A 12,463-nucleotide genomic window follows, 5' to 3' on the forward strand; every position below is an offset into this window, starting at 1 on the left:
CTGTAACCCACGGACGGTGATTCGGCTTGGGATCTCAATTTCAAGTTTCTTCAATATTGCTAGGGGCACTAGGCAGGGATGCCCACTCTCCCCTTTCCTCTTTGCCTTAATTATGGAACCTATATGGCAAGGGCGCTTCGTCGGTATAGGGAGGTGAGAGCAGTTCCGGTGGGATAAATACAGGAATGTGTCTTGAATTATACGCCAATGACTTGCTTCTTTTCCTCAGAGACCATGGGCCGTCTCTGCAAGCGGCTTTAAACTGAACTGGGGCAAGTAATCGATATTACCAAGTGTGGAAGCCGGGGGGGGGGGGCAGATATGAATCTTCCATCGCAATGGGTTTCCTCCATCACCTGAGTGTTAAAACTAGAGCAAACATCCAGGACTATAGGTCTCTGAACCTACTCCTGTTAGTGTCACAGCTTACCCAACAAACAACTATGAAAGCAGCTACCCCTTTCCTTGATTGGGTGTATCAACTTTATCAAAATTATGATTTTGCCAATAATATACTTCTTGTGGCATGCTCCATTATGGATCCCAAAAGCATATTTCCAAAAACTGGACAGTATCATTGGGTCGTTTGTGGTCTCCCCAGTCACCCCACATAAGGTTTACGGTGCTTCAAGCGTTGGGGACATGGCAGAAATACTACCTGGCTGGTCAGATGTTTTTTGCTAGAAGGTGGCTGCTGGAGGATGATGGGGACTCTGCTACAGTCCTAGATGCAGCACAGTTGGGGGTCCTATAAAAGTCTGCAGTTAGCATTATATAGGGGCTCAAAATCCAATTTACCATTAACTAGGTCAATAAAAGCTACTATTAAAGCCTAGGAGGCAACTACTAGAATGGCATATCCTAGTTATATCAGAGTTACCCCTTCTGCCCCTATGGATGAATCCTAATCTCATTTTTTTCCCTGATGGATCCCATGATTTGGGCCAGCAAGGGTGTAAAGGTTTTGGGAGACATTACCAGGGAGGGAGAACTCATAACATTCGATCAATTAAAGGCAAGGCATGACTTGCCAAACTCACTTCTTCCACCATCTTCAATTGTGCCATGCATTTCAGGTGCAATTGTGAAAAAGGGGGGGGGTGTCGAGGCTCTCCCCTCAGCCCTGGAAGATCTTATCAGATAAAATTGATGATGATTGTGTTCACTTAGGGAAGGGGATGGTAAATGATAGACCGGTTTTAGTTATCTGCCTCACCAGCTGCACTGAACTCTGAACTCTATTCACTCTACACACCCCCCCCCCCCCGTTGGGGAAGAGGGGGCAAGGAGGAGGGGTCTGCAGGGGCCTCCCATGCACCTGGGGGGAAGACATGGCCCTGGGCCTTAGGCATCTAATAGAGATGTTTTTCTTTAAGAAGCATCCAAATTATGGCTGCCCAATGGACAGTTTTATAATCTTAGCTGTGGGTCTCTACTTCCCAAAAAAGAAAGGAAAAAAAAAAGGCTCCTGTAAGCCAACAACATCCAAATGTGTAGTAAAACCCAGCACTTAACGTGGATCTTGATACATGAATATAGCCCTATTTACCCTTTTCAGCAGGGCTATACACAGATCTTAACCCAGTTTAACAAAATTACATTTTACTCCAAGTAACTGGTTGGGTGCTAGCTTTATTACACACATGGACAAGTTGGTGCTTACATCAAGCCTGGCGTCAGCCCAAAGGTCTATAAGTAAACCATAAGGATGATAGAGGATCAAGGTACATTAAAATAACATGAGAATGGCTAGTGGCAAGTCCATGTACGCACATCTTGAAAGGCAGCCCAGTGATAAGCAAGAAGCAACTCTGGAACAACTAAGGAGAAAACACAAGCGCCAATCTAGGAGTAGTAAGTAAACTGAATACAAATATTGATACAGGTACTCACAAAGGTAAAAATGTCAGTGGGAATAGAGCACAAAGTGCATTTGTGAAGCTAGTAAATCCGGATGGCTACTGTGGTGGGTACTCAAAAGGACCGCACCAGTGGTCACTGATGCTTCCTAAAATCCTGGAATGCAGAGGGAGCTGAAGATGACATCACTTCCGAAATGAGATAAGAGAACAGGAAACACATTTGTGGAGCATGCACTCCTTCAGGCATCAAGAGAGCGCTGCCAACCACTGGCGCGGTCAGTTTGAATGCCCACCGCAGTAGCCATCTGGATGTACCAGCTTCACAGACGCACTTTGCGCTCAATACCCACTGACATTTTACTTTGGTGGGCACCTGTATCCACATTTGTGTTAAACCCATTTACGTACTACACTCAGATTGACGCCTGTTTTCTCCTCAGCTGGCTTTAATGCATACGCTCCAACTATTCACTGCCCATTTGGTTGATTCTCTAGTGTTCTTCTCATCTTGTTACTAAGCTTTGCTGGATGGGCTTCCTTATGCACCACCCAAAAAGCCATTCTTTATTAATGGCACTCTGAGAGAATGTTCAAAGTTTGGATTTTTTTTTTTACTAACCCAGTAGTGAAAGATGCCTTTCTAGAGCTTCGGAACAAACTTCTTTTGAATATAATATATTATATATATATATATATATATATAAAAATGTCTATATAGTCTTCATTATGTTAATTTATATATGGGGCCTTTTAAAAACAGGTATACTACAGTGATTACCTATACAAAGGTTGTGTGCTGTCATTCCTCTGACTCACCTGCTTGATCCTGCCAGTTCCATCCTTCATAGTTCAAAATTGACCATGCTAACACGGATGCTTAATCTGTGTTAGAGTGGTGTTTGCATGCCTTGTCATTATGTTGAGAGAGACGGTGGCCAGCACAGCCACAACCCCACCCCACCTCTTTGTGAGTGCCTTCCCGAGTCAGCCTCAAAGCGAAGCTGCAGAGTCAGCAGTGACGTGAGACGAAGTGGATACGCCCACCCGCAGGTCCATGGTATGCTCAACAAGGAAGAACAATCACGTGACCCACATATGGGCACATCAGAAAAGGTACTATAACAGTTTTTTTTTCTTTTTAATACACATTACTGTATGCATTATCTTTTTAACTATTTATAATTTGAACAAAGACAGAATTGTATTTACAATCACTTTAAGCAACCAAAATGCATTTTTTTTAATAACTTTAGTGGATCTTTGGTCAAAATGTAGAATCTCAGTCAATTCTACATTTCATGTCAGCGATTTCTAGCCTGCTAGCAGCCACAAAGCATGCAGAGAATCCAGGGAGTTGTGGAAAGATGACCAGTAATAATCTTATATTGGATTGTTAAATAGAAACATTTTCTATATTGCATTTAAAATGCTATTATAAAATTAAAGTTTATGCTGTGACCATAGATTTCGTTTATTGTATATAACATTTTTTCCATTTTAACATTTTAGTTTGGAGATCGGTGACAAATCAAAATAAAATAAAAAATGAAATCCATTTACAATTCAGGCTGTAATACTATAAAAATGCCCATAGGTAGAAATAGTGTTGCAAAGCATTATAGCTACTGTATGTTGCTATGGTTTTATGAAAAAAATATAAGTGTAAAATATGAGAACAGTATATAAATATGTTTGAAGTGTGTCTTTTTAAGAGAAGAAATGCCATCTTTAATACTGTATTTGTTGAACATGTCTTAATTTGTATTTTGCTCACACACAGATTCCTGTGCAATGAGACGTAAAAATGTAAGCATAATTTACTCACTCTAGAATAATTGCAGTCAAGTAAGAGAACATTACTCGACATGAAAAGTAATCACTAGGTTGGAATACTTCATGTGAAGTGACTGCACTGGCAGTCATGTATATTTATATAAAAATTACACTTGTCTGTGCCCTGCATCTTCATGCAATAAAAAAATAAAAATAAAAAATACAAAATCCATGAAATATTAAACAGAAAAGCAGCAGGCAGCGATAGTGAAAGCGAAAGTGTTAAGTAGTATTATTACTGGACATTACTCATCATAATGAACAAATTCCTAAAGATGCAAGCTTTGAGTTGTAATTCATGCAAGTTTTAGCTGTTGTTTTTTTTTTTTTTTTTATCGTTGGTGAAGATTACTTTTATGGACACATTTAAAGTGATTGTAAAGTCAGAAGGTCTTTTATCTTAATGCATTCTATGCATTAAAGTGGTTGTTAACCCACATTTCATAGTTTATAAAATACTCATCTCCTAAGGATATGTCCCCCTGTTTGTGTATTAAAATAAGCCATTCTTGACCTCATCTCAGAGCGCAACAATTTTAATAAAAACACACACACTGGGGGGATATATCCTTAGGAGATGAGGAGGATTGTATAAACTATGAAATGTTATTTCAGCAGCAGTTGGGGGGGGGGGGGGTTGCCCCCGATGCAGGAGCCAACAGGCAGAGAGGGAAGGAGAGCTGTGGATGACAAAGGCATGTAAAGCTAACCAAGGTGTCAAATCTCAGCAGCCATGATACACTGTGGTCGGCTTACAGTGGGGAGGGTATAGCCAGGCAGGATGAGGCATTTTTATTTATTTTTTCTAGGCTCCAAATTACACAGCACAAGCACTGTGCTGTATTAACATGCTTTAAGGGAACATGATCCATTTCTTTTTAGGTTAAACAAATGCTTTACGATAAAAAGCCTTCTGTGTGCAGCAGCCCCCCTTGGCCCCCCTCATATTTAACTGAGCCCTCTCTAGATACAGCGTCATTGCACGAGACACTCGTCTGGCCGAGACTCCCCTCCTCATTGGTGGAGACAGCAGCGTGGCTCCATTGGCTCCTGTTGCTGTGAAACCAAGTCAGTCAGCCAAATGAGAGAAAGGGGCGGGCCGTACTGTGGATCCATGTCTGAATGGACACATTGAGCTGTAGCTCGGCTTGGGTGCCCCCATAGCAAGCTGCTTGCTGTGGGGGTACGCAACAGAAGGTAGAGGCAAGGAGCTCCAAAGAGGGACTCGAGAAGAGGAGGATCCAGGCTGCTCTGTGCAAAACCACTGCACAGAGCAGGTATGACACGTTTGTTATTTTTACCTAAAAAAACAAAAAACAAGACTTTACCAATCACTTTAATGTATTGTATTTTTTGCATTTTTAATTTATTTTATAAACTGCAATAAGTGCTGTCATTTGATGTATTTACATTCATAATTGTTGCTGTAATATTTGTTTGCGAGTGTGGTTATACATTTTGATTACGATTAGACTGGGGTATGGCAGGTAACAAACCATATAGTATTGAGGTGAAAATCACCATACTGACCTATTCTCATCTCAAGGCTTTTATTTGAGTAGCAATTTAATAGTGAATTGCAAGTAATGTGTGGGCCATTACACAGTGGTCACTATGAGCTTGGGTGGAGCTGGGAAAATAATATCAGCCAGAGAAGATATTATAAAAGGATTAACAGGCAACACTAAAAAAACATTTTTCACTAGGGACCCAATTTATAAATGTGAAAGCACATATTAAATGGATCGTTAACATCAAAGAGAGCCCTGTGGTTGGAGGAGAATCGAGCATGTGATTTTTCACAAATCACATGACCAAGCTCTCCTTCCAGCTTTCATTAAGTTAGTTTGTGCTCTGCTGGCTTTGGGACTCTGAAGCAAAGAGCACTTTTTATTATTATTAAAATGTTAATTGACCAGAACCAATTTGGAAAAATCTAAAAGAAATTTGCATTTTTTGAGCAGGGATTGTAAGAAATCATCCATGCTGGAAAACGTTAGAAAATCATAGGATACACCGATAAGAAGTTATATGCTGCCCATTCACATGTCCTCTAACAATGTTAAACTCTTACAACAGTAACGAAAACTATACTTTAAAGTTTTGGATGCAGTCACTGTTGAAAATAAATATAGCAAACGTTAGTCATTTTCAATGAAACCAGAAAGTGCAGAACATCGAGTTTTTTTCCTAAAAGGAAGCATATTAACAGGCTTGTTCTCCAAACAGTAATTTCATGGTCTATCTGTGCAGACTAAAGAAATAGCTTCAGACATTTTAAGGAAAAAATTAAGCTCAAAATTTTGTCTAATTATATATTTGAATCTTTTGCTTGAGTAGATCTGATGGCTTCCTTAAACATTTTGAGCAAAAAAAAAAAAAAAAAAAGTTAATTTACAAAAAACAAAAGTAATGTTATTTAAAATGACAGGTTATAACCTCTGTAGCCAAATGTCCTAGCACTTGTTCTGATGTTAAAATCTGACATTTACTAAGTAATTATGTGGTTCATCATAGCAAAAGTATCCATTCACATCCAAACATTACAAGCTGCTTTGTATAAAGGTTTGCCAAATATATATAAAAATAAAAAAAATAGGCTCAGATAGGACCGTACTGAACAGATAATCCTGATCAGCGTTCTTACCTCGTTTCCCTTCAAACACATCATTAATCTCCCGCACCAAAATGGACATGTCACTTAGCTGGGACTCCCAAGCTTCACAAAATACATCCAAGTTTTCTTTAGCAATCTTACTAGTCGGATGGAGTGCTAGGGTCTCTGCTGCTGACACAATCTGAAAAGCACAATATGAAAAGCACAATATGAAAAACTAAAAACTGAAGGAATTATTTTTATTTTTTTTAACTCAAACATAGATCCTGACAGAAGGAATGGTTCTACAGTGCCCACTTGTATGTATATTGTTATAGAGTTATCACAATAGGAGCCTGTGTTCCACTGTGGGTGTCAGGCTATGCTTTTAATGCACATATACTATACAATTCCATCTTGCAGAAAATCAGTTCTAACTAGGTAGCAGAAAAATAAACACCAGAACTAACAGTAAAAAAAAAAGGTTTACATAATTTTGAACTCCTTCATGCAGTTAAAATAACAAACAGTCTTGACCCTATAAAGCCCTAGTGACAGATGCAAAGTTATTAAGTATGGAAATTGTATAAACTTCTTCTTTGGAAACAATCATGGGCTTAAAAGAAAAAAAAAAAAAAAAAATCAAATATACTACTAATGAAATGTGCTTATGTGCCATGGGCATTAATTATGGAAAATTAGAAGTGTAAGCTACCTCAGTCATTAGGAATTTTACCCAAATTTCTATGTACCTTACTGCATTCATGTGTAGGCTATTAAGCACTTAAGCCCCGGACCAATTGTCAGCCTAAGGACCAGAGGTCTTTTTACAATTTCGCACTGCACTGCTTTAACTGGTAATTTCGCGGTCATGCAATGTTATACCCAAATGAAATTTGCGTCCTTTTCTTCCCACAAATAGAGCTTTCTTTTGATGGTATTTGATTGCCTCTGCGATTTAAATTTTTTGCGATATAAATGGAAAAAGACTGAAAATTGAGAAAAAAAAAAGATATTTTCTACTTTTTGTTATAAGAAAAATCGAATAAACTCAATTTTAGTCATACATTTAGGGCAAAATTTATTCAGCCACAGGTCTTTAGTAAAAAAAATGTCAATAAGCGTATGTTTATTGGTTTGCGCAAAAGTTATAGCGTCTACAAACTAGAGTACATTTTCTGGAATTTACACAGCTTTTAATTTATGACTGCCTATCTCATTTCTTGAGGTACTAAAACGGCAGGGCAGTACAACCCCCCCCCCCCCAAATGACCCCATTTTGGAAAGTAGACACCCCAAGGAAATTGCTGAGGGGCATGTTGAGCCCATTGAATATTTGTTTTTGTCCCAAGTGATTGAATAATGACACAAAAAAAAAAAAAAGTTTACAAAAAGTTGTCACTAAAGGATATATTGCTCACACATGCCATAGTTCTATGTGGAATTGCACCCCAAAATATATTCTGCTGCTTCTCCTGAGTATGAGGATAGCACATATGTGGGACTTTTTGAGAGTCTAGCCGCGTACGGCACCCCGAAAACCAATCACTGCCTTCAGGGTTTCTAAGGGTGCAAATTTTTGATTTCACTCCTCACTACCCATCACAGTTTCGAAGGCCATAAAATGCCAAAATAGCACAAACCCCCCCCCCCCAAATGACCCCCTTTTGGAAAGTAGACACCCCAAGCTATTTACTGAGAGGCATGTTGAGTCCATGAAATATTTTATATTTTGCCACAAGTTGCAGGTATATTAAAAAATGTTTTTTTTTGCACAAAGTTGTCACTAAATGATATATTGCTCACACATGCTATGGGCATAAGTGAAATTACACCCCAAAATAAATTCTGCTGCTTCTCCCGAGTACGGGGATACCACATGTGGGGACTTTTTGGGAGCCTAGCCACGTACGGGACCCCGAAAACCAAGCACTGCCTTAAGAATTTAAATATAAAACGCTACCAAAAAAAAACTGTTAGCGATCGCAGGGATCAGGCCTGACTCTGCGAACGCTGCAGTTATGTGTTTAGGGTTTTGTAAGTGACAGTGATCGATCTATCTATACTGAACTTGGGTGGGCTGGGCAGAGGGGCAAAATGCAGGTGCTAGCAGGTATCTGGGCTGATCCTGCTAATGCGTTTTTTTGGAACCCTAAACTGCTGGGGACGCTAGTATAGATCTGATCAGATTAGATATTGATCTGTTCAGATTCTATACCACTACGGGAGGTTTATGTTTTGCGCATGGGTGTTAGCGGTACTGGCACTAACCTAGCGCTGCCTGGGGCGACGCAGACCCTGACCCTAAAACCTAACTGATATCACCCACCGGGTGATCAGGGGGTTAAACCTTTATTGGGTAATAAATGGTGGGTGCCCTGATGCTATAAAAAGCAAAACCAACCAGAGTCACCCATAACACTTATACGGTGATCACTGGTGAAAGGGTTAACTAGGGGCAATCAGGGGGTTCAAATTTTTATTAGGTAGTATATGGGGGTCCCTGGCGCTATATAAAAACCTGACGGGGAACCTAAATAACCAACTGGCTAACCAGCGTCACCAGTGACACTTATACAGTGATCGCTGGTGAAAGGGTTAACTAGGGGCAATCAGGGGGTTAAAACCATTATTGGGTAGTATATGGGGGTACCTAGCGCTATAAAAACCTGGCGGTGAACCTAAAAAAATAACTAGCTACCTAGCGACACTAGTGACACTAATGCAGCGATCAGAAAAAGGATCGCTTAGTGACACTGGCAAAAGGGGGTGAAAGGGTTAACTCTAGGGGCAATCAGGGGGTTAAACCTTTATGGGGGGGGGGTAGGGGGCTACCCTGGACCTAACATTAACTGCCCTGACAGTTTTTACTGTCACAACTGACACTGAATGCAGTGATCAGTAAACACTGTGACTGGGAGGGGGAGAGGGGGCGGGGGCGATCGGGGGGGTGGTCGCAGGGGGATTTGTGTGCCTATGTGTGCCTACATGTTAGTGTAGTGTTTGGTGCACTTACTTTCAGTGTTCTCCTCGTAGTTCGGTCAAAAAGCCCGCCCGAGGAGAATGACATCACTTCCTCCCTGCCTGTGTTAACTATACACAGCGGAAGGAAACTTCTCATTCACCAGGAGCGATCGAGAGGGGATGGCCAGAAACCAACGGCCATCCCCTCATCCCGGATCGCTCCTGCAGCGAAACGGACCGCCGCATCCAGCGGGAGGGGGTCTGTTCGGACCCCCCACCCGCTGGAAGGCAAGCACGTACATGTACAGCTTGTGCCTGTACATGCCATTCTGATGACGTACATTGCCATGCGGTGGTCCTTAAGTGGTTAAAGTGGATGTAAACCTGAATTTTTTTTTCTAATGAAGACTTCTACCTGGTTGTCAGAAACCATGAGTCAGACAGAAGTACAATTAAATCACACTTGTTTATTAATAAAAAATAAAAAGGTAAATAGAAAAAGTGTAGTCAAAGCATAGCCAGAGTTCAGTAACCGGATAGAGTAGCCAGCCAGGCCAGAGTTCAATAACCAGATCGGGTAATCAGCCAGGCCAGAAGTCAGGGATCCAAGTAAAGCAACAGCAAGCAGGATAAGGAGCCAGAAGGGATGTCAGCAAGCCAGTCCATAAAGAGAACAGCAGAAGATGGTTTCTTGTGATGTGACCAAGGAGAAGGCAGATATGAAGTGAGCTGGACAGCTTTAAGTAGGGAGGTCAGACGAGCATGATCAGGAACCACTGGTAACTGTGCAGAGAGATGAGAGCTGGCAATTAGCCGACAGCTGAGCAGCCAGCCCAGAGAAGGAAGGGCTAAGCCAGCCCTGACACTGGTACAGTAGAGCATGTCAAGTCATCTGTGCCCAGTCTTGCCACGAAGAGTAAATCCAGCTCTGAGCAATCCTCTTTTTTTAATACGACGACACAGATACGTTTGTGTTGCCACATCCCCCACTACTGTGACTGACATCCGACTTCTTTAGCTCATGCACAACATTAGAGCAGAGTGTGATTGTTACAATTCCATCTTCACATCCCTTCTCCTTTCTTCTCCAGCTTTCCCAGGATTGGCTGCTCCACACCTCAGCATGATTGGGCATGCGGAAGTCATTTCCTCACTTTCTTGAGTTTTGACCGGATGTTACTCATCATGGGGCATGATCAGTGTGACTTAGGAGGATTTACATGATTAAGTCAGCTCTCAGAGCCAGTAGAAAGAGTAGGAGAGTTTAGAGTTGGGAAGGGAGTCTCGTGACATGACTCCACCCACCGAGCTCGGGCAAAGAGACCCACCCACAGATTCCAGAGTTTTGCAAGGCTCCTACTGCTGAAGGGGGTGACATTTGCAAGGTAGGGATACATGCAGGAGGCTTGCATGATATATACATTAATACCGTGTCATTAGTTTACACTGGGTGAGTGGTGGGTTTAAATCCACTTTAAGGCAAATCTAGTAACAACTGTACACGGGGTCGCTGAGAAGATGGTAAACACAGATCCTCTTATACTGGGCAGCAGGGGAATCGGATACGGGCACAAGAGGGGGTGATCGGTGTGGAAAGGGGCAAATTCAGGAACCGATCCCCTGTGTCTATTTGAAATCTGGATTCTCCTCCTTTCCCGCTCGCTGGCTTTCAGTAATTGACCCCCATCCCCCCGATCACCCTTCCTGTCCAAAATGTTATTCTCTGTGCTGCCCGTCCCCCTCGTGCCAGCAGTGGTGCTGGCTTTGCTCCTCTCTTGTTGGCTGCTTCTGGCACACAAGGCCAGGGACCTTCAGGATGGGGAGGAGGGGGAAGAGGCTGGTAAGTATGTCATTTACTGGCCCCTTCCTTTTGTGAATGAAAACGAGTGATCAATATCACTTGCTGTGTTTATAACTGAAACATAGTAAACAGTGTTTACTATGCTTCAGTTTGTAAATGAACAAAGCCTCTGTATAGAGCGCTTTCTGTTTATTCACTGTCCAGTGCAGCTGAGAAATTTATATCTGTTTAGACCCCTGATATTTCACTAAAGTACCCTTAACAGCATTGTAAAATAAAAATCTATCTATATATAAAAAATAAATCAAAAAATAAACACCACTGATTCACACTGTACAGGCCACAGCACTCGTGTGAATGAACCCCAAGACCTCATTCACACACAGAGCTTTTTTATTATACAGGGTTTATACAGCGCCAACAGTTTGCGCAGAACTTTACAACATGAGGGCACACAGTACAGTTACAACACTATTCAAAGAGGAATCAAAGGGCCCTGTTAGAGCCTACAATCTAATGAACTTAATGCAGTTTTATCTTTTAGATTTAGCAGGAATTTTGTAAACTATTTTGTCTTGGTATCCACTAATGATTTTAGAGGGTTTTTTTGTGAAAATATTGTTTTATTATTTTTGGAGGGTCCCAGTCAGGTAGGTTATAGCGGGTCCCATGGTTTTTAACAGCCCTGACTGTTTATTTAAACAGAATAAGCAGTGTATTCTCTTCCCCTTGAAAGTCCATTCAGCAAAATGTATTGTAACACATAGCTTCCAATATGTACTCTGAAATGGCATGCATACAAGGCTCACCAACAAGCATTCCTGTCTTTGGGCCAGCAGCTACACTGACAACTGATTCCTTAAATTGTTGGCTCACATCTTGCAACTTTCAGTCTCCCTATCTCTCATTTCCAGGATAGCAATCCGAGTCATTTTGGAAACAGAGTTTTAGCCAACACAGAGAGCAGAAAGGGTGTTCTGTAATAAGACTTAAGCCACTCCAAGCAATACATACCAACATAAAAACAAAAAACAAAAAACAGCAAGATCACCTGGAACATTTCCCATTATCTGAAAAAGCAGACCCAGCAAAAACAAGGCTACAATTCAAAAAGACAACTGCCAAATTTCAATCCACGTATGAGCAGCCTGGTGGTACACATAATCAACTTGTGTACAACCAGCCTGTTGGGTTTTGACAGAATTATTTTTAATCAGTGTGTTCTGCTGGCAGGGAAGGACCACCCCCATGCTCCCCACCAGTAAAACACAATTGCACAAGAAATAGCAAAGAAAATTGCTAATCTATGGCCTAAGGCAGACCATACATAAGCAAAAACAGCAGATACATACAAGTTAGGATGCTTAAAGCTGGCCATACATGGATCGAAATTCAGCCGGTTCTGCA

The 12,463-nt window shown here is 41.3% G+C and overlaps 1 protein-coding gene across 3 annotated transcripts in view; it reads right to left on the reverse strand.

Annotated features, from left to right (window-relative positions):
• CTNNAL1 (catenin alpha like 1) overlaps window positions 1-12,463 on the reverse strand; it is a 417,111-nt gene that overhangs the window by 89,890 nt on the left and 314,758 nt on the right. For all 3 annotated transcript variants that reach the window (XM_077492001.1, XM_077492002.1, XM_077492003.1), the window contains exon 11: window positions 6,343-6,493. In XM_077492001.1, coding sequence (XP_077348127.1) covers window positions 6,343-6,493 — 151 coding nt within the window. The remainder of the gene's footprint in view (window positions 1-6,342; window positions 6,494-12,463) is intronic.

This window comes from Lithobates pipiens, unplaced genomic scaffold (genome assembly GCF_037356315.1).
Source record: "Lithobates pipiens isolate NorthernLeopardFrog02 unplaced genomic scaffold, aLitPip1_a1.2 Scaffold_19, whole genome shotgun sequence".
NCBI classification, from domain to species: Eukaryota; Metazoa; Chordata; class Amphibia; order Anura; family Ranidae; genus Lithobates; species Lithobates pipiens.